The sequence below is a fragment of the Tamandua tetradactyla genome, chromosome 5 (genome assembly GCF_023851605.1).
Source record: "Tamandua tetradactyla isolate mTamTet1 chromosome 5, mTamTet1.pri, whole genome shotgun sequence".
In the NCBI taxonomy this organism is placed as follows: Eukaryota; Metazoa; Chordata; class Mammalia; order Pilosa; family Myrmecophagidae; genus Tamandua; species Tamandua tetradactyla.
In genome coordinates this window covers 35145318-35173176 of record NC_135331.1, presented here as the reverse complement: position 1 = coordinate 35173176, position 27859 = coordinate 35145318, and the positions used below count along the sequence as shown (strand labels likewise).

Sequence of the window (27859 nt, the reverse complement as noted above, 5' to 3'; positions counted from 1 at the left end):
TTGGGATGCTATGGCTACGGTGACAGAGAAGGCAATTGTGTCTATAACTGATGGACTGTTACTTATGCTGTCATTTTGGGGGGGGGAGGGGTGCATGGTCTGGGAATGAAACCTGGGTCTCCCACATGGAAGGCAAGCATTTTACCACTGAACCACCCGTGCACCTCCATATAGTATGCAAATACATTCTTACATTAAATGCTACCACTAGGAGTTTCACAGGTAATGGCAACTGAACAGGCTTCATGCTGAAGGAGGAAGTCAATCCAAACAAACAAACAAAAAAACACATAAAAAAAATCATGTCAATTCCTCTAATGGGTAAAATGCTGAACTAAATACCTTAGAGTTACAAAGAGAAAAAAGCATAAGAGGTTATCTTTGGTCTCAAGGAATTTGCACTCCAGTTTGGGAAACATTAAAGAGATTCCCAGCAGTACTGTGTTTTCCCCAGCAAGTGTCAAATACTACACATTTGGGAAACTGATTGTTTATGGTCAGAAGTAAAAGAGTTTAGGCTGAGTCATAAGTAAACAGGCCTTTGAGAAAAGCACAGGACAGAAGAAGATGGTCCAAAGAGAGAGACAGAAAGTGAATAAAAATGTAAGATGATGGAGAATAAAGGCATATCAGTGAAGGTGAGTGCTAGAACAAAAAGAAAAATTAAAAGATAAGGTCTGTAACTCAAACGACAGTTAACAACGGGAGCTTTATTCTGCTGTGGGCAATGAGGACAGTTTTAGAACAAGAATGTGACGTGACAAACAGTATTTTTCAGATTACCTCACAACTGTTGGAAAAAAGAAAATAATGAGAATTGGAGAGCAGTTAGGGATGACCTGAATTACGTGGGTTAGGGCAGAGGCATGTAAACTAAGGAAGGGCTGTGGGAGTGGGAAGTGATGGCAGGGAAGCAGAACCCACAGAGCCTGGGATGGCGTGGAGAACAGAGACACAATTAACACAAATAGGAACACTGGTCGACCCAAAGCCTTTCTCAATTCTGAAATTGGCTACAAGGCGAGATTCTCCACGAACCCCACATACGTATCTGTTTGATAGAGATCTTCAGTCTAAATTCTAGTCACCATCTCTTAACAACCGTGGTAAAAGCTTACCAGTTAACATTTCAAAAGTCAAAAAATTACATGCAGGTATCATTTATTGATATCTTTATAAATGACATAAAAACAGAATTTTTTTGAAGCTGTGTATCAGCTACACATCTTTATTGAAACTGAAAACCCACAAAAGGTGTCCAGAGAGCATCAGACTAGGCAGATTAGACCACAGCATTCACCAAGACACTAAAATGGGACAGAAAATATTTGCTAAATTATGATACCATTTAAAAAAAACATTCTATTTACCTCTAACGATCAATGCAGAGCCCAAGCTCCACAGTTTTCTCCACGCATATAATCTTTAAATCAGGTCAAAACTATACACTTTGACTTGAATCCTGTAGGTAAATCAAGCTTAAAATGGAATTTTATTCAAAATATATAAATGATTGAAGTAAAACGTGTTTCTTACACTTTTGTTATTCAAGTAACAATTTTCAAACATTAGATACTTGGTTTGTATGGAATACACATTGTGGAACTGTAAAACAATCACATCTTTTGTTCAGGAACACATCACTGTTACCACAACAATACTAGGGGTAAATAACTGGTGGGGAGCTGACAACTGTTAAGGGCAGTTCGGGATTTTCTCTTTGGTGTGGGTGTGTCTATTATTCTTCTCTTTAGAGGAGTGAAAATTGTCTAAAATTGGGAGTGATCATGAATGTACAAATAAGCGAGGGTACTGTGAAACTGCTTATTTTAGATAGAATATATACTATATGAATATATCTCAACAAAACCAGTAGATCCAAAGTAATAAACAGAAGGATTCAAGTGCTAGAGAAAATGTGGAGAGAAATAAACCTATTCAGTGTTGGTGTATAAGGTAGGGGATACACAGGAAGCTAAATATAGGGTTGCCATATGACAGGGCAATCCCTTTACTGGGAAAATACTCTAAAGAACTGAAAGCAGAGACTCAAATAGACATCTGCATACTGATGTTTATGGTAACACTATTCATGACACCCAATGGATGGTGGTGGCCGAAGGGTACAATGACTGAGAAGCAGAAGGATGAACTACGGTATATATGTGTGATAGAATATTGTACAGCTTCAAAAAGGAATGAAGTCAGAAGGCATGCAATGAGGTGAATGAAATATGAAGACATGTTGACATGTTGAGCAAAATAAGCCAGAAACAAAAGGACAAATACTGTACAGTCTCTTTTAGGAAATACTTATAAGAAAATTGGGGCCTAGATAGTAAGCGCTTACAATAGTCACACTTATCCCTGAGTGTCAAAGAACAGTTGGAGACCAAAGCCAAACAAAAAGAAAATACCAGGCAAAAGAGAGAAAATGACTTCAATAAACTAATCAAGAAAATCAGATGCCTAGGCACCAGGAAAAATCACAAGTCATAATAGGAAGCATGAAGATATGGCCAGTCAAAGAACAAACTAACACTTCAAATGAAATATAGGAATTGAAGCAACTAATTAAAGATGTTCAAACAAATCTTCTAAATCAATTCAACAAGTTGAAGGAAAATGTGGCAAAAGAGATGAAGGATATGAAAAAGACACTATGTGATCATAAACAAAATCTCAAAAGCTTGTAAAAGCAAGGGGTGCAACGGTGGTTCAGTGGTAGAAAATTCACCTGCTATGCAGGAGACCCAGGTTCGATTTCCAGTCCATGCACTTCCCCAAAAAAACAAACAAGCAAAATAAACAAAAATTCAACAAATGGTGCTGCAATAACGAAAAATAATGAAATATGACCCCATCATACAGCATACAAAAAAAAAAGGCAAAATTTATGGAAATGAAAGGCACAAAAGAAAAGATGAAAAACACAATAGAGACATACAATAGCAGATTTGAAGAGGTGGAAGAAAGGATTAGTGAACTTGAACACAGGACTTCTGAAAGCCTACACACAAAAGGATAGGGAAAAGAATGGAAAAATATGAGCAGGGTCTCAGGGAATTGAATGACAATATGAAGTACATGAATACACGTTATGGGTGTCTCAGAAGGAAAAGAGGAGAGAAAGGGGGCAGAAAGAATAATGGAGGAAATAATTACTGAAAACTTCCCAAATCTTATGACACACATAAAATTACAGGTCCAAGAAGTACACTGTACTCCAAACAGAACAGATCCAAATAGACCTACTCCAAGACAATTACTAGTCCGATTGTCAAACGCCAAAGACAGAATTCTGAAAGCAGCAAGAGAAAAATGATTCATCACATTCAAGGAAAGCTCAGTAAGAGTAAGTACAGACTTCTCAGCAGAAACCATGGAGGTGAGAAGATAGTGTAATGATATATTTTCTCTCTGAAAGTAAAAAACTTTCAACCAAGAGTTCTATAACCAGGAAAATCGTCCTTCAAAAACGAGGGGGGAAAAATGAGGAAAAGTTTAAAATATTTATAAACAACAGACATTGAGAGAGTTCATGAATAAGAGACCTGATTTAACATTATGTGTAAGACTAAAGCAAAAAATGTTTGTTACAAAATTTAGATTTTGACTAGAGCATTTCCTAATATAACTCATGTAGATAGTTTGATTGAATGTCATAAGTACTTGGAATCTCAGGTAGCACTTGAGATTTTGTTGGTTTGTCCAGAGTGATTCCCCCGATGAATCCCAGAATGATTTGATCAGTGACTGGAAAAGTATCTGCAAGCCCCCTTCGGGAAATGGTGAGAGTGGGGAGAAATTCAACTTCCCCAAGATGAATTCTTGATATTCTCACAAGCAGTGTGGACAACCAAAGCTATAGGCTGAGACCCCAGTCTTGGGGTTTGTTCACATGAAACTTAACCCCACAAAAGATAGGTCAAGTCTACTTAAAATTTAGGCCTAAGAGTCACCCCCAAGAGAGCCTCTTTTGTTGCTCAGATGTGGCCTCTCTCTCCAGCCAATATGATGAGCAGTCTCACCACCCTCTCTGCGTGGGACATGACTCCCAGGGGTGTGGACCTTCCTGGCAACGTGGGACAAAGATCCTGGAATGAGCTGAGACTCAGCATCAAAGGACAGAGAAAAACCCTAGAATGAGCTGAGAATTAACATCAAGAGACTGAGAGAACCTTCTCGACCAAAAGGGGGAAGAGTAAAATGAGACAAAGTGTCAATGGCTGAGAGATTCCAAACAGAGTTGAGAGGTTATCCTGGAGGTTATTCTTACGCATTAAGTAGATATCACCTTGTTGTTCAAGATGTAGTGGAGAGGCTGGAGGGAACTGCCTGAAAATGTAGAGCTGTGTTCCAGTAGCCATGTTTCTTGATGATGATTGAACAATGATATAGCTTTCACAATGAGACTCTGTGAATGTGAAAACCTTGTGTCTGGTGCTCCTTTTAGCTACTATATCAACAGAAGAGTAGAACATATGGAATAAAAATAAATAATAGGGGGAACAAATGTTAAAATAAGTTCAGTTTGAAATAATGGTAAATGAAAGCGAGGGGTAAGGGGTATGGTACGTATAGTTTTTTGTTTTTTTTTCTTTCTCTATTATCATTTTATTTATTTTTCCGTTGTCTTTTTATTTCTTTTTCTAAATCGATACAAATGTACTAAGAAATGATGAATATGCAACTATGTGATGATATTAAGAATTACTGATTATATATGTAGAATGGAATGATTTCTAAATGTTTTGTTTGCTAATTTTTTTTAATTAATAAAAAAAAAAGAGACCTGATTTATAAGAAATACTAAAGGAAGTACTATAGGAAGATAAGAAAAGACAGGAGAAAGAGGTTTGGAGAAGAGTGTAGAAATGAAGATTATCAAGGTAAAAGGGTAAAAAGAGAAAAAAAATGAGACGGACATATGAAATCTGAAAGACAAAATGATTGAAGAAAGTACAATCAAAAGACATAGACTGGCAGAATGGATTAAAAAAAAAAACAGGATCCATCTATACACTGTCTACAAGAAGTTCACATTAGATGCAAGGACAAATATAGGTTGAAGTGAAAGGTTTCCAGTTTGTTAATGCTGCTGGAATGCAATATACCAGAAATGGATTGGTTCTTATAAGGGAGAATTATCAGGTTACAAATTTACAGTTCTAAGGCCATGAAAATTTACAGTTCTAAGGTCCAAACTAAGTTACCAACAAGAGGATACCTTCACTCTAGAAACGTCAAGCACGTCCACGGTTTCTCAGTCATGTGGGAATGCACATAGTGATGTCTGCTGGCCCTTTTCTCTTGGCTTCTGGTTTCAAACAGCTCTCTCAGTTTCTAGCATCTCCTGAGCACTACTCCACTGTGTCTCCAAATGACTGTAACCTGGTTACATCTCTCTGCTCTCTGTGGGGGCTCTGAGCTCTCCCTCTGTTTTCTACCTTTTATACTCTTCGTACAGGGCTCCAATGAAAGGATTAAGACCCACCCTGATTGGGTGGGGTCACATCTCCAGGGAAACAGCCTACTTTTGAGATCCCATCTAACAGTAGGTCTGGCCCCACAAGACTGGATTAGAAGAACATGGCTTTTGTGGGGCACATGACAGTTTCAAACCAGCACAGTTGGAAAACGGTATTTAATGGGGGGAAAAAGCGGAAGTGGTTATACTAATATCAAACAAATCAGACGTCAAATATGAAACAAAAGAGACAAAGAAAGATATAATGTATTAACAAAAGGGACAATTCATCAGAAAGAAACAACAATCATAAATATTCATGCACTGGGCTAGAGTGCTCCAAAATATATGAGGTAAACACTAAAAACACTGAAAGGAGAAGTAGACACCTTTACAATAATAGTTGGAGACTTTAATACACCACTCTCATCAAATGGATACATCACCTAGACAGGGAAACAATAAGGAAACAGAGTTCTTGAATAATACAATAAATAAATTAGACTTAACAGACATCTACAGAACACTGCACTCCATAACAGCAGGATATACATTTTTCTCAAGTGCTCATGGATCAGTCTCTAGAATAGACCACATGTTGGGTCACAAAGTATTATCACAATAAATTTTAAAATATTGAAATCATATAAAATATCCTCTCAGAACATAATGGAAGGAAGCTAGAAATCAATAACTGGCAGAGGGCTAGAAAATTCACAAATACATGAAGGCTAAACAATGCAATCTTAAACAACAACTGGATCAAGAAAGAAATTACAAGAGAAATCAGCAAATAACTCAAGGCAAATGAAAATGAAAGCAAAACATAGCAAAACTTACAGGATGCAGCAAAAGCAGTGCTGAGAAGGAAATTCATTGCCCTATAGCCTATACTAAAAAAGAAGAAAGAGCAAAAATCAAGGACATATCTTACGCTGGTTTGAAAGGATGTATGTACCCTAGAAAAGCCATGTTTTAATCCTAATCTCATTTTGTAAAGGCAGCCATTTCTTCTAATCCTATTCAGTACCATATGTTTGAAGCTGTAATTAGATCATCTCCCTGGAGATGTGATTCAATCAAGAGTGGTTGTTAAGGTGGATTAGATGGAGATGTGTCTCCACCCATTAATGTGGGTCTTGATTAGTTTACTAGAATCCTATAAAAGAGGAACCATTTTAGAGAATGTGGGAGATTCAGAGAGAGCAGAGCAGAACGACATAGCCACGAGCACAGTGTCTACTTCTCCTTTCAGTGTTTTTAGTGTTTACCTCATATATTTTGGAGCACTCTAGCCCAGTGCATGAATATTTATGATTGTTGTTTCTTTCTGATGAATTGTCCCTTTTGTTAATACATTATATCTTTCTTTGTCTCTTTTGTTTCATATTTGACGTCTGATTTGTTTGATATTAGTATAACCACTTCCGCTTTTTCCCCCCATTAAATACCGTTTTCCAACTGTGCTGGTTTGTTCTGTTTACTGTATTCCAGCAGCTAGCAAACTAGAGCAGGTCTGCTCACCTGGAGTAAGGAGAGAAAGAACAGCAAACTACCCCCAGTGCAAAGAAAAGGAAAGAAATAGCAAAGATTAGAGCAGAAATAAATGTAACTGAGCACATGAAAACAGTAGAGAGAATCAACAAAACCAGGAGTTGGTACTTTGAGAAAAAAATCAATAAAATCATTGAAACCTTAACTAGGCTGACAAAAAAGAAGGGAGGATGCAAATAAATAAAATCAGAAATGAGGGGGTGGGGACACAACTACTGATCCCAAAGAAATAAAGAAGATAATATATGAGGGTACTATAAGTAACTATGTACTAACAAACTAGACACCATAGACAAATGGACAACTTTCTAGAAAAGCATGAACAACCAATATGCACTTGAGAAGAAACAGAAAATCTTAACAAACCAATCACAATTAAAGAGATTGAATCAGTTGTCAAAACCTTCCAAAAAAGAAAAGTCCAAGACCAGATAGCTTTATATGTGAATTTTACCAAACATTCAAGAAAGAATTAGTTATCAATCCTGCTCAATCTCCTCAAAAAAACTGAAGAGAAGAGAAAGCTACCTCATTCTATGAAGCCAACATCACCCTCATACCAAAGCCAAAGATAGTACAAGAAAAGAAAATTACAGTCCAATCTCTTTAATGAATATAGGTGCAAAAATCCTCAATAAAATACTTGCAAACTAAATCCAGCAGTACATTAAATGAATTGTACACCATGATCAAGTGAGATTTATTCCAGGTATGCGAGATTTATTCCAGGTATGCAAGGTTCATTCAAAATGAGAAAATCAATTAATGTGATAAACCACATCAATAAATCAAAGAGGAAAAACCACATGATCACCTTGATTGATGCAGCAAAGACATTTGACAAAATTCAACATCCTTTCTTGATGAAAATGTTTCAAAGGATAGAAATAGAAGGGAACTTTCTCAACATGATGAAGAGAATATATGAAAAGCCCATAACTAATATCTTACTCAATGGTAGAAAACTGAAAGCTTTCCTCTAAGATCAGGAACAAGACAATGAATGCCCACTGTTAACAATGTTATTCAACATTGTGCTGGAATTTCTAGCTAGAGCAATTAGGCAAGAAAAAGAAATGAAAGATATCTAAATCGGAAAGGAAAAAATAAAACTTTCACTGTTTGCAGATTACATGGTCCAATATACAGAAAATCCAAAAAAAAATCTACAGCAAAGCCACCAGAGCTAATAAACGAGTACAGAAAAGTGACAGGATACAAGATCAACATGCAAAATTCAGTAGTGTTTCTATACACTAGTAATGAGCAATAGAGCAACCAAAAGAATCAAATAATTTAGGAATAAGTTTGACAAAGGACATAAAGACCTTTACACCAAAAACTCCAAAGCACTGCTAAAAGAAATCAAGGAAGACCAAACAAATGGAAGGACATACCATGTTCATGGATTGGAAGACCAACTATAATTAAGATGTCAATGCTACCCTAATTGATTTATAGATTTGATGCAATACCAATTAAAATCCCAAGAACTTACTTTGCAGAAATAAAACCAATAATTAAACTTATTTGGAAGGGTGTCCCAAATAGCTAAAAATATCTTGAGAATGAAAAATGCAGTGTGAGGCCTCACACTACATGACTTTAAAGCATATTACAAAGCTACAATGATTAAAACAGCATGGTACTGGAATAAAGACAGATATATGGGCCAATGGAATCTAACTGAGTATTCAGAAATAAACCCTCTCATCTATGGACAACTGATTTTTGATAGGGGAGCCAAGTTCACTCAACTGAGACAGAACAACCTCTTCAACAAATGATGCTTGGTGAAAAGAATATCTACATCCACAAGAATGAAAGAGGATCTCTATCTCACAACTTATATAAAAATTAACTTAAAATGGATCAGAAACCTAAATATTAGCACTAAGACCATAAAGCTTTTAGAACATAGGAAAATGTCTTAAAGATCTTGTGGTAGGAAGTGGCTTTCTTGATCTTACATTCAAAAGGCAAGCAATGAAAGAATTAGATAAATGGAATCTCCCCAAAATTATATACTTCTGCATGTCAAAGGACTTTGTCAGGAAAATAAAAAGCCAGGCTACTCAGTGGGAGACAATATTTGGAAATCACATATTGGATAAGTGTTTAATATCCAGAATATATAAAGAAATCCTCCAATTCAACTGCAAAAAAACAAACAACCCAATTTAAAATGGGAAAAAGACATGGATAGACATTTTCTCAAAGAGAAAATATAAATAGCATATGAAAAGTGGACAACTTCACCATTATTGGGGAAATGCAAATCAAAACCACAGGACATCATCTCACACCTACTAGAATGGCCATTATCCAAAAAAAAGAAAAAACTACAAGTGGTGGAGAGGATGTAGAGAAAGAGGCACACTTACTCACTTTGACTGGAATATAGAATGGTGCAACCACTGTGGAAGGCAGTTTGGTGGTTCCTCAAGAAGCTAAGTATAAAATTGCCATACGAGCCATCAATCCCACTACTAAGTATATACTCAGAAGAACTGAAAGCAGGACCACAAATGGGTATATTCACACCAATATTTATAGCAGCATTATTCACAAATGCCAAGAGATAGAAACAGCCCAATTGTCCATCAATGGACAAGTGGATAAACAAACTGTGGTATATACATATGATGGAATATTATGCAGCTGTAAGATGGAATAAGGTCATAAGGTCATGATGCATGCAACAAAGTAGATGAACCTTGAAGACATTACATTAAGCAAAATAGGCCAGAAACAAAAGGATAAATACCGCATGGTCTCACTAACATGAACTAACTATAATAAGCAAACTGTGAAAATTAAAGTTGAGAACACAGGTTATCAGGACATAGAAAGAGGATAGAAATTGAACATTTGATGCTGAATGAGTATAGAATTTTGAAAAGACTGCAAAAAAATAAAAAGACTGACTGCAACGATTCATAAATGGCTGGCACAATACTGTGTGATGGTAGAACAATACTGTTAAGTATAATGAACAAAGCTGAGTGTAAGTGTGGTTGAAAGAGGAAAACTAACGACATGTGTGACAGGACAGGAAAGGCAGAGGATAAAAACTGGGACTGCATAACTTAGCAAAACCAAGAGCGGACAATGATGATGATTAAATGTACACATATAGGGTGGGCTATGGTGGCTCAGCAGGCAGAGTTCTGGCCTGCCATGGCTGAGACCCAGGTTTGATTTCCAAGGCGTGCCCATGAAAAAAAAAGGATAAATGTACATATATAATAAAGGTTTTACATGAGGGAGAATCAATGAATGTCACCATTACAAAGTGTTAAAAAATAGGATGATACATGGAAAAAATACAAATAATGCAAACTAGGGTCTATAGTTAGCAATAATATTGTAATAGTCTTTATTAATTGTAACAAAGGCAATATACCAAAGCTAAATGCCAACAAGAGGGGACTATAAGCGAGAGGTATGGGATTTTAGAAATGGAAACGTTCTCATATAGATTGTGGTGGTGTATGTACAACTGCGATCATATCAGGAGCCACTGATTATACACTTAGGATGGATTATACAGTGTGTGAATAAACTTTTTAATTTTTTTTAATTAAACAAATTTTTAAATTTTTTTTATTATAAACAATGAACAAACATACAAACATTCTCAATATCTAAACATTCTTGACACAGTTACAATCAATGGCTCACAATATCATCACATAGTTGTGTATTCATCACCCTGATCATTTTTTTGAACACTTGCATCTCTCCAGCAAAAGAAAGAAAAATGAAAAATTTCATACATACCATATCCCCTACCACTCCCTTTCATTTACCACTAGTATTTCAATCTATTCAATTATTTTAACCTCTGTTTCCCCTATTATTTGTTTATATCTTATCATGAATAAACTTTTAAAAACAATAAACAGAAAGATACAAGTGCTGGAGAAGATGTGGTGAGAGAGATGTACCCATTTACTACTGGTGGGGAAGCAGGTTGGTGCAGCTCCTCTGGAGGGCAGTGTGGTGGGTCCACAGGAGGCTAAGGGTAGGGCTGCCTTATGATCCTACAACCCTGTTACTACATACTTGGAAGAAATGAAAACAGGGGAATGAATAAACATTTCCACACTGATGTTTATGGTGGCATTATCCATGATTGCCAAGGGATGCAGGCAGCCTAAGGATACACTGACCGATGAACGGAAGGACAAACTGTAGCGGATACATACAACAGAATACTGAATGGCAGTAAAAAGGAATGAAGTTGTGAGGCATGCAACTAAGGTGAATGAACCTTGAGGACAGTATGTTGAGTGGAAAAAGTCAGAAACAAGAGGACAAATGTGGTAGGGTCTCACTAATGTAAACTAGAATGAGCAAACTCTGAGAACTGAATTCCAGAACACAGGTTATCAGAGGATGACAAATGGGCAGAGACTGAGCAATCAGTAATTAAGGAGGACAGAATGTTCAAAAAAGGCTCACTGTAACAGTTCCTAGAATGGAAGCTCTTACAGCAGTCATATTTATTCCTGAATTTTAACTGTTATTTCTAAATTCTGAGACGCTGAGCTCTTTGTGTATAACCTGGCATTTCCTTAGAACTTTCAGTATTTGTTTGACACCCGAGAATCAGTTAGAGTTCTGCAGCTCTACAAGTCAGCATTACTTCATACAACAAGTGTTAAAGAAGCTGAAAAAAAGATCAGACTTCACTTAGAGACATAAACAAAGCGAATCTGGTTAAGACTAAGGTAAATCAGAATACAGGATAAAAAATGATATTGTCTGGTTTTTAAAACTTCACCTTCTGTGTGAGACCAAAGAAAGAGATGGTTATTTTGTCTAAAATTCAAATTTTCTGTGGCAAGCTATCTAATTTAACCTGACTGGTCAGTTTATTTAAACCATCTAATACATAGAATGCAGAATAGGGAAAGAGATCTTGTTATTCTCTACAGGTTAATGTAATACCCTGAAACACTCCAGAGTATTTTTAGCAGATAATAAAAAAATATTTGCAAAATCCCCTTGAGGGATTGTGGAAAAATGTGGAACTATTAAACTTTCCCACCTGGGGAATTCCTGATAGTCTCTCAAGCATTTGGGACTCCCAATTTAAAAAGCCAAAAGTCCCCGGCCTTGAAGCCTGCCCTTATGAAACTTATTCCTGCAAAGGAGAAGCTAAGCCTACGTATAATTATGCCTAAGAGTCACCCCCAGAGAACCTCTTTCATGGCTCAGCTGCAGCCTCTCACTCTAAGCCAACTCTGCAAATAAATTCACGACCCCCCCTCCTATGTGGGGCATGACTCCCAGGGGTGTAAGTCTCCCTGGCAACATGGGACCAGACTCCCAGGGATGATGCTGGCCCTGCCATCCTGGGGTTGAGAATATCTTCTTGACCAAAAGAGGAGTAAAGAAATGAAACAAAACAAAGTTTCAGTGGCTCAGAGAATTCAAATAGAGTCAAGAGGTTATTCTGGAGGTCACTCTTACACAAGCTTCAGCCAGATATTGCAAAATTGCCACAGCATGCCAAGTCCTAACTAATTATTCCTGAGCGCCCCAAGAACACCCTGGGCTCTATCTAAGATTCCATCAGAGTTTTTCTTGGTTAGTTTACGTTTTCAGAAACTTCAGGCCTCCATGTTATTCGTATGGCAGGTAAGCCCTGAAACCTAGAGGTACCAGTCTCTCCAAGAACATCAACCAGCTTCATTCCTCTACCCCATAAGGTTAGCGCCCACGTCAGCACAAAGTTAGAACGGTCATTGCTCAGAAATCCCTGAAGATTCAGCAAATGATCAAATGAGAGGGAAGAGGTATTTGAGAAATACTGAGAAATTAGGCTTTAACAAATGATTATGACCACCGCCTCACTGTACAGATATCTCTTTTTAGTTTCTAGTGTATTAGAACATCTCGACGTAAATACCTGAAATTGCTGACCTGTAATTCAGTAGCCTTGATCTTTGATAATGATTGTATAACTATATAGGTTTTATTGTGTGGCCGTGTGACTGTAAAAACCTAGAGTCACCCCCGTTATTCAGTGTATGAATGGGTGAGTAATAAAATAAAAGCATGCATGAAAAAATGTCATGAATAGGGGAAAAACACCTATACATAAACTATGGACAACTATAATAGTACTACTTTAATAATCTTTGATGAATTGAAACAAATTTAACTACTGCTAAAAAATGGTAGAATTACAAAAAAAGAATTACCAATGGTAACCAACTTTCCACACCAATGCAAGTGTGGGTGGCGCGGTGGTATATGGGAATCCTGTATTTTATGCATGACTGTTCTGTAAATCCACAACTTCTCTAATTAAAAAAAAGCATCTGGAAAACTGCCAGTATGATACTTAACACATCCCTGGCATCCTCTAGCAATATATACTGAGATCCCACACTTGTTTATATTGCTAGCACATATAATTATTATCCTAAAATAAGTGAGACCTGGCAGGGAGGCAGCGAGTAAGTTTCGGTGCAGGTGCTGGCTCATCAGTTAGACCTACCGCTTGACCAAGACTGGAGTTTCCCCATAATTGCCTTGGGGTTTAAATTCATGCCTCTGAAAAATAGCCAGCGGCCCTTTTCATGAATCTTAGAGACTCAGGGACATTTAACAACTGTTCAGCACTGCGACGCCAGAAGACTGTCAGTTTCACATACACTCTTTGCTACTCGTCTTTTGCTAGGTGGGCAGTTTGGAGACGGAAAGGACTCTGTGGCCTGACACTCTCTCTCTTGGTCTTCCGCACCCACCTTTTTGTTTAATGAGGGATTCCCAGTGAAGCAGCCAAAATGCACTTGGAATGTGAATGATTCATTCTGCAGAGCACATAAAACAGACCACGGACAGGGAGCTCTTTGGGCACTGGCCCCAAATTCTAAATTTTAGAGTCATTATGCATTGAATAGGAATTGCATAGTCGATTTGCTAATTTAAAAAAACAAAGTCACCCCATATGCTCGCTAATTTTTGCATTAACTTTTCTTGGCTAGATAAGCAGTTAATACTGTCCTGAAGAGCAGGGCATCAAATCCTCACTTCACCTCTTCCAAAGAGGCAAACTTGGTCACATTATATCACCGAACATATAAGGCCCTCAGTGCACTGTTCAGCACAGAGGTAGCCTTTATTGTCTTAAACTAACAGTAATTCCTATCAACCATGGGATCAGAACAGCTCAGGGTACATCAGATACAAAATTTTTAAAGATCATAGCTCTACGTGCCAGCCTGCAAGCCTGGTGTCTACATCAGATCCCAGCATTCCTATAACTCTAGCAAATGTTAAAGTACTTCTTTTTCCAGTAAAATGCTGCTTTTCTAGATTTTTTTTTTTTTTGGAAGTAAAACTTATGGCTGCTCTTCAAACGTGAAAGATGACTTCAGAAAGGAGAACCAGCAGTGATAAACTGTATTTTGAAAAGGCACCTAAATTTTCTAGTAGAACTGCTTTAGCCCCTTCATCCTCTTGAAAGCCGCCTTCTACCCTGAATCCTTCTAGTGTCCCAGATGTCCACAGCGGCAGAGGCTGGCTGCAGGGGCAGTTGGTGTCTACGTAGCTTGAGCAGACTCTACCAATAGGAACTAATACCCAGACCTGCTTAATCCAACGCTGACAATAAAGTCAGATGAGAAGGGTGCCTTGTCAGTAAGTTTTAAAGTACCAGCTTCTCCCCTGTCCCCAGTTTCCTCTCTGGACTGCATTTTTATTAAAAAGGCCAGTTGAAACTGCAGAATCAGTAGTAGTAATTTACTTTAGGTTTTCCTCACCACTTGCTGCATGTTGCAACACCGCCTTTTTGATGGAAAAATCCAATTAGCTGTGCTTAGTCAAGTGTTTATCTCTGTTATTTGAAATTTTAAATGGATCTTTAACTCCTTCCGTCACTAAAAGTCTCCACAAAGGCATGACTAATTGATGCACAATTGTTTGGGGCCCCAGGTTTTTCTTTGTAATGGTTGTTTGCTCCGGGCTGCAGAAAGTTCTGAAGATAACAGAGGGTGAGAACCTGGCTTGGAGACAGTCGATCTGGGGGCTTTTGTCTGGGTGAGGCCCTTCACCGTGACAGAAACAAACACTTTCCAACAAAGGGGAGAACAGAGAGAAACCGGTTCCCATGTTAAGGTTCTGCTCTCCACAACCATATGGAAAAGTGCTCAATTTGCTAAAATTTAACCCCAGTCTTTGATTCAGAGTTTATAATGAAGATATAATTTAATCTCAGACCAACATAAAACATATTTAAGAAATAAAAGTGAAAAGTAAATGCTGAAAAATAAATAAATAAAAGGCATATCCATGTTGGAAAGAAGTAAAACTGTTTTTATTCACAGACAACAGGACATTTTACATAGGAAAGCCTAAGGAATCCCAAAAAACGATGGACCTAATAAACCATCAGCAAGATCAACGTGCTGGTCTGAAACTGCTAGGCACCCCAGAAAAGCCTTGTTCCTCTAGTCCAATTTGTGGGTACAGACCTATTGTGAGTGGGACCTTTTGATTAGGTTGTTTCCAACCTAATCAAACCTCACCCATTCAAAGTGGGCCCTAATCCATTTACTGGAGTCCTGTAAGAGGGGGACATTTTGCAGAAAACTCAGACGCAGATGTCTGGAGATGCCTGGAGAAAGACAGAAGCTCAGAGAGGAGGCCACTGGAACCAGAAGCTGAAAGCAACGAAGCCCGGGAGATAAGGAGCAGCAGACGTCAGGACGGCTTTATAAGATCAATCCATTTCTGGTATACTGAATGCCAGCAGCTTTAGCAAACTGAAACAGTCAAGATACAAAAACTCACTCTATTTCTATGTACTAACAATGAACAATCAAAAGCAAAATTGAGAAAATAATTCCATTTAGAGGAGCATCAAATAGATGAAAATACTTTGGAAAACTCAACAAAGCAGACAAGAGTGAAAACTACAAAACGCTGCCGAGAGAAATCAAAGAAGACCTAAACAGGAAGAGAGACATCTCACCCTCACAGATCGGAAGACTGAGTATTGGTTTGATGTCAATGAACCCCAAGTTGATCTCCAGAGTCCATATTATGACCCCTATTAAAAGTCCAGCAGAATTTTTGCACAAGTTGAAAAACTGATCTGAAATTCATGTAGAAATACTAAGAACCCAGAATAGCCAAAATCACTTTTGAAAAAGAAAAACAAATTGGAAGAATTTTTACTCCCTGATTTCAAAACTTACAATACAGCTACAGTAATCAAGACAGTACAGAACAGGCTTAAGGACAGACATTTAGATAAATGGAACAGAATTATGAGTCCAGAAATAAGCCCCTTCCCTTATGGTCAATTAACTTTCAGCAAAGGTGCCTAGACAATTCATTGGGGAAAGGGTAATCATTTCAACAAACCGTGCTGAAACAATAGCATATTCACATGTGAAAAGATTAATTCAGACCCTAACCTCACATAATACCCAAAAGATGGTGGGAACAGGACAGATCAACTTCAACCCTGCTCCAAGGAACAGCTAGAGAAGGGACGGGAGGGCCACTGAGATGGTGATTCCAGGGTGTAAGAGACCTGGGAGAGTCTTCTGTACCACATAGGGTGGTCCAGATTGCAAAGCTGAGGAGCTGAGAAGCAGAGAACCAGAGACCCTCTGGCTGGTGCAAACAGCCTAACATGGAAGCCCAGAGCCCTAAAGTGTGCACGGAGGGGGACATGGGGAGATGGGGACTAGGAAGTAAGCCAAGCCACATTCCCTGAACACGCTACCCTCACCAGCACAGTCCCACAACCTGCGACTCAGCCCGAACCCCATGCAACTGAACCCCATCACCGCCCCCACACTGTGCTCCAAGTTCTCCTGTCCCACCAACCCTTCCCACATGTACCCATCCCAAAACCCCAAAACCCAACCCCAAGCACCGACACCCCTACCCCAGTCCAGTCCACCTCTCCTGCAAAAGTGCAGTCTCACCCAAGTCCTACCTCCCAGCCAGGCCCCCTGTAGATGGTGGACAGTGCATAAAGGCTGCGGCCACCCCCAGCCCACACAGTCATGCAACCGCACCCTGCTGCCAATGAGTTCTGCACACATGTACATCAGTTTACGCTCTCCCAAATCTGTGCATGAGTACGGCCCCCAGTCACAACCCCCAGCTCTAGGCAAGCGCTGACCTGCACAGCCAGGGCACATCCGCCCCCGGCTCACGCACACACAACACCGACCCGATGCCCTGAGCTCTGCACATGCCCAGAAAGGGCCTGTGCCCTAGACCAGCGCACACCAGGCCCCGCCCCCGAGACCTGTGCACCTGCACAGCCACATTCTCCCCACCACCGGGCACCCACACTCACAGACACCAGCATAGCCTCTCCAACCGGCACCTATACCTGCACTGCAACATCATGGCACTATCGTGCCCCGCCCGGGGCCCTGCATCCTGCTCCACATCCATCCTGCAGATACAAGGCTTTAGACTACTGAGGGAAATCAACTTCCAAAGTAAACCCATCAGATGTTTACATGCCACGAGGACAGCAGAAGATCACTAAGCATAGCATGATGCAAACAGAGATAGCCCTGCCTAACAACCAAATTAAAACACCGGAGGAGAGACAGACATTGAAACAACTAAACAAAGATGTTCATACAACTCTACTAAATAAAATAAGTGGGTGGCTAATGATGTAAAGGAGACCAAGGAGACATTAGAAGAGCATAAAGAGGAATTTGAAAGAATAGAAAAGAAAAAACAAAATAAAAAAAGGAAATGGACAAAACAAAGCACAAAATATAAGAATCACTGGTGTCCTAAGGAGAAGAGAAGAGTAAAAGGCTAGGAAGATTAGTTGAGGATATACTGGGAGAAACCTTTCCAACCCTCATAAAGGACAAAAGTTATACCAAAATAGGTCAGAGACCCAAACTTAGTTAAAGCAAAAACATTGCTTGAAGAAACACAGAAGAAAAGCTTTGCGTATTTCAGTTAGGTTCTTAGATATGACACTAAAAGCATGATTCATAAAAGAAAGAAATGTTTAAGTTGGACTTCATCAAAATTAAAGCTTTGTGCACTTTGGAAGTCACATTAAGGAAATGAAAAACCACCACCTTGGGAGAAAATACGTGTAAATTATATATGATACCCTGTATCCTAAGACAAACCAATTTTTTAAATGGGCAGAAGATGCGAATAACCATTTTATCAAAAAAGATATGCAAATGGCTAATAAGCACAAACAAGTTCGGTATCATGAACTGTGAGGGAAATAAAGTTAAAACCACCATAACATACCACGTTAAATCCACTAGAATGGCTGTAATTAAAGAGATAGACAAGGGTTAATGAGAATGTGAAGAATCCCAAACTCTAATAAATTGTTGACGTAAATATAAAATAGTACAGCCACTTTGGAAAACAATTTGGTAATTTCTTAAAATGTGAGACATGGACTTAACTATACAGCCCAGCAATTTCTACTCCTAGGTATTTGCCCAAGGCAAATGAAAACATACATCCAGATTCACATACAAATGTTCAAATAATTGCAATAGACAAAAAGTGGAAACAACCCAAATGTCCATCAACTTGATGAAGGGGTAAACAAAATGTGATCTGGCCGTATAAGGAATGCTATTCAGCACACAACGGAATGAAGTCTGGTTGCACACAACACAGATGAGCCTCAAAAACCTTATTCTAAGTGAAAGAAGTGAGACACAAAAGACCACATAAGGTACAATTCCATTTACATGAAACTTCCAAAAAAGGCAAATCTATAGAGACAGAAGGGAGCTAGCAGTTGCCTAGGGCTGTGGAGGGAAAAGGGAAGGACTGCAAATGGGCACGGGGGATCTTTTTGGGGTGTGGAAATGTTCTAAAATTGAGTTGTGGTGATGGTTCTACAACTGTAAATTTAACAAAAAAAATAATTAAATTATACTCTTACAATGGGTGACTATTATGGCATGTTAATTTATACCTTAATAAAGCTGTTTTTTTAAAGGTAAAAATTGAAATAATTTTTTCTTGCCAAAAATCGCATTTCAGACACCAACAATATTTCACATAAATTCAAAAGGATTAATATTCGAACTCTGGATTAAGCTCGGAATTCAGTGTTACAAAATGAAATGTCTTCCTTGCCAATATCTGATGTAATATTACGTTAATCATGATGCTCTTTATACATGAGAATAACATTTGCATACCTCATGTATTAAGTATCTATTTTGGAGTCTCCTTGTAATTTGAAATATCCTCATTTAATAAGAGAGAATACGCAGACAGAGGAGTTAAATGGATTGTCAACAGACACAGATGGAATTTATCAAATGCCATGTGCCTCAACTTGCATATGATAAAATTATAATTTCAATATATTTTATAGCAGGAAAATAGTAACGAAATAATCTTAACCGTAACTGATAAATTCAACTTACTGACTCTTCAATAACTAGTATCTTTTTTTTTTAGATGCATGGTCTGTGAATCAAACCCACATGGAAGGTGAGTATTCTACCACTGAACCACCCGTGCACTCAACAACCAGCATCGTTTTAAAACCATTCTTTCAATGAGCCAAACCAAGAATACTATGTCAATATCTAATTACGTAAGCTTTACTTACAGAAAATTAGGAATCAACATAATTGGTATCCATTAAAGCATACAAGTCCTATAAAATGATGGGGAGGATAAAAGCAGATGTCATGTAACTTCTTCATTCTGAAAATTGGCAATTAGAAAGAATTAAGCACTTATCCTGCTGTATTAGTTTTCTGTTGATGTGAAACAAATTACTACAAGCTCAATGACTTAAAAACAACATTCAATTATTATCTCACAGTTCTGAAGGTCAGAAATCTGAGTGGCCTGGACTTGATTCTCTGCCGAGGGTTTCACAAAGCCAAAACCAAATGTCGGCCAGCGTGGACTCTTCTCTGGAGGCCCCAGGGAGGAAACTGCTTCCACGCTTGTTGAAGTTATGGGCAGATCTCAGTTCCTAGTGGCTGTGGGACTGAGCTCCCTGCTTCCTTGCTGCCACCAGCAAAGCCAGCCACAGCAGATTTGCTGTTTGAAGCACCCTCATGTGCTTCAAATCTCTCTGACTTCCTCTCCTGCCATCGGCCTGAGGAATCACTCTGCTTTCCAAGGGCTCACGTGTTTAGGTTAAGCCGATCCGGATAACAGTCTTGGTTATATCTGCAGAATCTCTTCTTGCCATGTTACTCCCAGGACTAAGCCAGGGAGTAAGGTCACACCTGTCCTTCCCACATGCACTTTATTTAAAGGCATCCAGGTAGCCCTAGCGGATGGGCCAGAGCTCTTCCTGAAAGAAGAATTCCAGCTAATCGTTGCAGAAGGAATAACACAATTAGAAAAAACACTATGTTGCCACTACCTAATAAAATAATTGATTTGGGCAACTACTGTCAATGTGAAGAAAACCACACCAGTAAATGAAAGCTTGACGAGGAACTTGATGCCCTGCCACACCTGAGTGCACTCTGGAGACATGACTACACACCATGTGCCTTCTGATAGGAAGGACACACTGGCACCTACGAGGTACTCTTGCCAACAAAGTCGAACCTAAATTTAATCTAGACCTTTCAGTGTTAAGAAATATGAGAAGGAGAGGTACAATCTAAATGAACTATGAAGAAGCACACTGGAAGTCCAGAACCATGACATTCTAATACAAGTGACCCTTTCCTTCAATGGGTACCACCACCATCACCACCAGAAAATGAGGAATCAACACAACTGGTATCCGGGGAGGTGGGTAGGAGGAGCAGGGAGACTGGTACAGGTTGAAAGAGACGTTAATTACAATGACAGCATTTGGACAGTAATTCAACAAAACCAACAGTTTCTGATTATCTCAACATTTTTGAGATAATCAGAAAAATGTAACTACAGACTCAGTATTAAAGTATACTAAGAATCAACATGAATTTTGTTGCTGGGAAATCAGATATGTGATTACATGAGAAAACTGTGGTCTTTTTAAAGATCCATTTAGGGGCTGAAATGCAATGAGGAGTTTGCTAACTGCTTTAAGATATTTCAGCAACCTACAAAAAGGGGATGAACAAAGTATAGAAAAATATTATTCTGGGTGATGCATTTACAGGGGTTCATTATTCGAGTCTACTTTGGACTATGAAAATTTCCATAGTAAACAATTTCATTTAAGAGCTTTCATTCACTGAGCAGCTGTGAGAAACAACCTTTGCATTAGGCCCCACACATTACCTGCTGAATCCTCACAAGAGCCTCATGAAGTAGATACTACGATTATCCTCATTTTCACAGATACAGAAACCAATGAAATGTTGACCAGTGCAAGGTGTAGCCAACAGATCTGCCCATCGCCCAGTATCTCAGTAAAGACTCAGAGGCCAAGCAAAGAAAAGAATTCTACATTTTTTCATTTCACAAAATACAGCTGAATTTACAAGTGTGCTGGAGCACACACTGGAGGTCAGCCCCCCAAAACCCTCCTGCACTGGAGATAAATTGGTAAGGAATGGAGAGAGAGGCAAAGAGATGGGAGGAGGAGGACAGGGGTGAGAAGGAAACAAGAGAACCACGGGGAAGCACGAGGAGATGGGGAAAAAGAGAAAGTAGGTAAACAAGTTAGGAGGTAACACATGGAGACAGCCAGAGAAAAAAGGGGCCAGTGGAACAGATGGGAAAAAACAGGCTGAAATAGGAAGCTGGAAAGAAGAACTGGAGAGTCAGACAACTAAACTCCTACCTCAGCCCACCTTCCATCCTGATACCACTAAGAAACTGAAAATGCTACAGGGCAAAAAGCGGAAGGAGGCGCCCACTGGACACAAGGGAACAAAAGGTAGCTGTGTCAAAACATGAGCACGGGTTTGCATGCAGTGTGCTTTCCTTGCACTCCTTCCCCACCCCACAATCAGTCAGTATTCTTTCCTGCGACCTTCCAAGTTCACACTCAACAACTCCTGCCCTGCTCCAAACTTACATATTAGGGAAAAGGGTTTATTTCTTTCCTTAAAAAAAATTTTTTTTTTTAATTTTTAACAACTTTGTTGAGATAAAATTTGCATATCATCACTGCCCGCTGGAGCCGCTCTGGGGAAAAATCTGTGCAGGCTGGAAGCTAAGACGTAACTGAGGGGCTTAGACTAAAGGCTCCAAGGCCAGGGTCAAACAATAGAAAAGACATGTTTTGGGAATTTATGTTTTGGGAGCAGGTGGGGTGGGGGGAACAGGGCAGGGGGTTGAGTGAAGAGAGAGAGAAACAGAAAGACGATGGAAGAAAGGACCCTAAACGCAGGTCAGAAATCGGAATCAGAGCTGCTGGGGAAACCAAGATTGTCACAGCATGCCAGCTACACCTTCATACCAGGGACCTAATATGCGAACATAGCCCTTCCTTTCATAGCAGTATTATTCAAAATAGCCAAAAAGTTAAAATAACCTAAAAGCCTACCAAGCAATGAATGGATAATAAAACGCAGTGTCATACAACGGCACATTGTTCAGCAATAGGAATGAATGAAGAACTGACACATGCTACGACACGGGTGATAACGTTAAGCCAAGTGAAAGAAACCCATCACCAAAGAATGTTTATGATCCCATTTATGTAAAACGACGAGAACAGGCAAATTCACAACGACTGGTTTTTGGAGTAGCGTGGGGTACAAGGGGAGGGGTGTGGAATGCCTGACTTAATCAGCATGGGATTAGTTTCGGGGATGTTGGAAATATTCTAAAATTTACATTGTGGTCGCGGTTACACAAAGCAGTGAATATACTAAAAAACGCTGAACACTATACCTTAAATGGGTAAATTTTATAGTACATGAAATATATCTCAGTAAAGCTACAGGAAAATAAATTTTAAAAAATCAATAATAGATAAATAATTCCTTCTTCCCTTCTCTCCTAAAGATAAGGAGTTTCTCTCTGTCTTTCTCAAGGTGTTTATTCTCTTTATTTAGTACAAATTCTGAAGCAATGGAGAGCCTTTATGTAGATGACAATCAAACACCATGGAAATCCTGAGAAGTGGAAATAACAAATGAGGAGAGAGTCAAATACTTTTAACTCATCCGCTCCCCAATCCAATGCTGCTGATCAGGATGAAATGCCAATATGTGGCTAAAGGCCACCATCCGTCCACAAACTGTTCCCACAGGATGGACAGATCACACTTCCTATTCTTCTCCATGTCTCACCATCTGTCTATCATAGCACTTCTGAGTTATCATAGAAGCTGCATCTAATGAAAAAAGCCTTAAAAGACTGATAACTTCCTAAAACTAGGTAAGAAATGGTTAAGAAAAATATATCCAAAGACTTTCTGCACTGGTTTCTATTTTACTTACTGTACTTAAATAAAAAGGAGCATCATAAGTCTTTCTAAAAAAAAATCTATCTGGTTCTTATTGGGTGACCCTCCACAGTTACATTCTATATTTACAGTTTCCTCTCCAATAGCCTTTAAAGAATTATCAGAGTTTCGGAAAGGAAGGGGATCTGAGAATCCCAAATCACTTCACCTCCCAGTGCCTACTTCTCCTGGTCTATAAATGAAAAGCACAACCCAGAAGGGTCTCTAAGAACCACATCTTATAGGGACCTATCCAGTCTATGCCTGTTAATCATGGAAATAAGACTACATATGGAAGTAGAGGACTAAGGAACTTTAATAAGATCATAATTTCTTGGAATTTAAATAAAGTAATTCCCCTCAGATCTTAATTTCTTGGAATTTAAATAAAGCAATTCCCCTGAGCAATAAAGCAATTTAAAAACTACAACGCACAATACCTCAGCAAACCATCTAAGTAACTGTGGGAGGCAAGCATGGTGCAAAGAAAGGAGCATCTAATTTTCTCATATTTGGCTATGCTGAATTCATATAAAAGTCCTAGAAGTATTTATTTATCATATCACTATGAGCAGATTAATAATATAGCTAGATGGCAGGCCAAATGATGAATTCTCCCCTGGCTGAGAACAACATATTGTTTAGAAAATTTCTGGATAGTAAGAGCTGTTTTGTGGGAACAAAAAAAAAAAAGAAAGAAAGAAAATGTATGTACACCACAGCTCTTATCTGACCCAGCTGGCAGTCACTTTTAAACTGACTGCCAGCCTTTTAGAAGGCAGCTGGGAACATAATATTCCTTTCTTCATAGGCCTCAAGACAGCACATGAAAGCAATTTTTAGTCACTCTGCATGAGCTCTCCATCCACTAATCACCAGGGGACTGCACGGCACCCAACTCAACACACCTGCACAGGCTGAGACTGGCAGCAGGCAGAGCTGGGCATCAGTCAGGGCTGACTGGTCCTAGACCTCAATGGGAGTCCCGCGGCCTGGGATGTACGTGAATGAAGCCATGGGGGTAAGGATGGCACAAAGAACCCGTAAATTGTGAAAGCAGACAAGATCAATCCAGCCCCCAGCTCTGGAAGACAAGGGCCAGCCTTAAGAGTAGAATATTTTTTATGAAGACACAGGCCAACTCCCTGTGATAACAGAGAATAAAACAGCAACAAGGGAAGCTGAAGATCTCAAGTGAGCTTTACTGAGGCTCCACATAGAAAAAACTTCTTCCTGGTTACTGTGGTGGCTTGACATTGTATGTACCCCAGAAAAACCTGTTTTTCAATCTAATCCATTCCTGTGGGTATTTAACCATTGTGAGTAGGATATTTTGATGAGGCTACTTCAGTTAGGGTGTGATCTACCTCATTCGGATGGGTCTTATTGCTGTTACTGGAGTACTTCATAAACAGAATAAATAGAGAGAGAAAAAACAAGCAACAGAGATAGTAAGCCATGGAACCAAGGGAGAGATCAACAGATGCCGCCATGTGCCTCGCCACTGGCAGAAGAGCCAAGGACCACCAGCAGCCAGTCTTCCAGATGAAAGCACTGCCTTGATGATGCCTTGATTTGGACATTTTCTCAGCCTCAAAACGGTAACCTAATGAATTCTCATTGCTCAAGCCAAACCATATCTCGGCATTTGCTTTAAGCAGCCTAAGAAACTAAAACAGTTATCGAGGACCCAATCCTTTGATTTTGACAACCTATCTCCTGACAACAAAATGCATTAAAATCTAGAAACAAACTTGTTTCCCAAGAGCTTATTCACAAGACATACTGCTGGGAAGACAAGTAATCATTAAGTCCTGTTAATGACATGAAATTTCCTTTATTCTCAGCTTTTGCTATAAACCATATAAAGTAGCAAGGGCAGCATTTATACATGACTCCACTGTCATCCATTACCACTTGTGACATTGCAGTTCGCCAAACGAACAAGCAAGACTTACCTATTTTCTGACTGAAAATCTTGTCAAAGGTTATTTCGTGTCTCTCCTGAAGATACTTCTGCATCACACTCCTGATACTGAAAGACAAGAGTAGCACATTTTTAACAACATGGTCTCAATCATGAGGAACCATCCCTAAAGTGAAAAACATACAGATGTTTATTTCAAGGATATAAGTTTTTAAGAGACGTTTTCGAAGACTTCCTTGACTGTGTGACTGACTAGGCAAAAAGCTGGAAGTCTCACAGCTCCAGCTCTTACCTTCTCACTGCAACTCAGGGTGAAAGTTGCATGTGAAGACTCAACTGTAAAAATGTCTTAAGAACTTCAACATCATCTCTCCAAAACACATGCAAGAACACACACATGGAAAAATTATGTTTATCAGAGACTTGAGATTAATAAACTTCTTTTCTAAAACAAAACAAAAGTAGAAATAACCTGGATACAGGATTAATATTCAAAAGTCAATTATTTTTCCTTGTAGCAACAATAAACCACAAGAAAACATAATTTAAAATAGCTTATATATATATATATATATAAAATACAAATTCAAATGCTTTGAAATAAATTGTGTGGAATATGGACAAGAACTTTATGGGCAAAATTACAAATTCACTTGAGAGACTTTAAAAAATGAAAATAAATGGAAAGATTTTCCATATTCATGAACAGAAAGATTTAATACTGTGAAACTGCAACATCTACCCAAATTTATCTATGAAACCACTGTAATTCTCTGATATTCACTGATATTTCAACAGGATTTTTCATAAAACATTGAAACAGATACGCTGGTTTTAAAATTTACACACAAACAAAAAAACAAGATCCAGAATAGCCAAAATTCTTCTGAAGAACAAGAATAAAAAAGATACTAGGGCTTATTACAAAGCTAAAGTAATTAGATAGGATAAACAAATTGTTGAATGAAATAGAATGGAGAGCATGTGAACTGACCCCACTACATGGTTCTCTGACATGTAATAAAAGTGGCATGGCAGGAAAAAAAAGGAAAGGTGGAATTATTTAATAGGCGAACCCCTAAAAATTGATCTCTATAGAGAAAAAATATAAAATTGAACCTCTATCATCCATTGATGGTCGAGGTATAAATTGATATACACTGTTTTAGTTTCCAAAGCTGCTTAAAGAAAATACCTTGAAATGGTTCATCTTGAACAATGGGAATTCATTAGCTTAAAGTTTTAGGCCGAGAAAATATACAAGTCAAGTCATTATCAAGGCACTGCTTTCTTCTGGAAGACTGGCTGCTGGTGATCCTAAGCTCCTCTGCCACTGGTAAGGCACATGGCAGCATGTGCTGGCCTCTGTCTTCTCTTCCAGGTTTCGGTAATTTCACCTTCTTGTTTTCATGATGTGGTCTCTCTCTCTCTCTCCTGCTGTCTGGTAATATGGATTACTTGTTCCAGTCCTAGAAATTCCACATAAATAAAATAATGCAGGACACTGGCTTTTGTGTCTTGGCTTCTTTTGTGCAACATCATATTTTTGAGCTTTATCCATATTGCTGTGTGCACACACATTTAGTTCCTTTTTATTGCTGAATAGTATGCCATTATAGGATTCTTCCACAATTTGTTTTCTCATTCATCTGCTCATATTTATTTGAGTTTTTTCCAGTTTAGGGTTATTATGAATAAAGCTACTTTAAATATCTGTGCGTCAGTCCACTCATTGTGGACATATGTCTTCATTTTTCATGGTTAAACACCTAGCAATAAAATTGCTGGTCAGATGGTAAATTATATTTAACTTTATAATAAACTGCCAAATTATATTCCAAAGTGGTTGTGCCATTTTAAACTCCCACAACAATGTACAAAAGTTCCAGTAGCTCCACATCCTTGACAACATTTGGTCTGTCAGTATTTTAATTTTAGTTTTCTGATGGGTTTATAGTGGTTCATCATTGTGATTTTAATTTGCATTTCTACCATGAATAATGATGTTGAACATCTTTCGCATGATTCTTGGAATTCATATATCTTTTTCTGTGAAGTGTCTATTCAGAACTTTTGCCTGTTAATTAATTTGTCTTACCACTGAGTTGTAAAAGGTCTTTCTATAGCCTGGAAACAAGTACTCAGGTTTATATGATACTAATATTTTCTTCCTTGCTACATTTTCGTCAAGGAGTCTAAGAGAATATTTAATTTTGAGTCCCATTTATCAGTTTTCTTTGATGGGCAGTCTGTGCTAAGAAATCTTTCAATAACTCCAAGGTCATGAAGAATTGAAGCGAAATTTCCTTTTAGAAGCTTTAATTTAGGTCTAAGATCCATTTCAGGTTAATTTTTGTGTACAGCGCAAGATAAAAATCAAGGTTCATTTCAGTCCCATAGAATGCCTCATTGTTCCAGTATCATTTTTTGAAGAAACTATCCTTTCTCCATTGAATTACCTTGGCACGTGGTTGAAATTCAACACTCATGAGGGTTAATCTCTAGATGATCATGTTAGACAGATCTACTGCTTAACCTGACA

At 38.6% G+C, this 27859-nt stretch overlaps 1 protein-coding gene across 5 annotated transcripts in view; it reads right to left on the bottom strand.

Moving 5' to 3' along the window:
• The window catches only part of GRK3 (G protein-coupled receptor kinase 3), a 165127-nt gene that overhangs the window by 86569 nt on the left and 50699 nt on the right, over positions 1-27859 (bottom strand). For 4 of the 5 annotated variants that reach the window (XM_077160690.1, XM_077160688.1, XM_077160691.1 and 1 more), the window contains exon 2: positions 25349-25425. In XM_077160690.1, coding sequence (XP_077016805.1) covers positions 25349-25412 — 64 coding nt within the window. In that variant the 5' untranslated portion in view covers positions 25413-25425. Of the gene's footprint in view, positions 1-25348; positions 25426-27859 lie in introns of those variants that run through there. The other variant, XM_077160692.1, reaches the window with a different exon arrangement.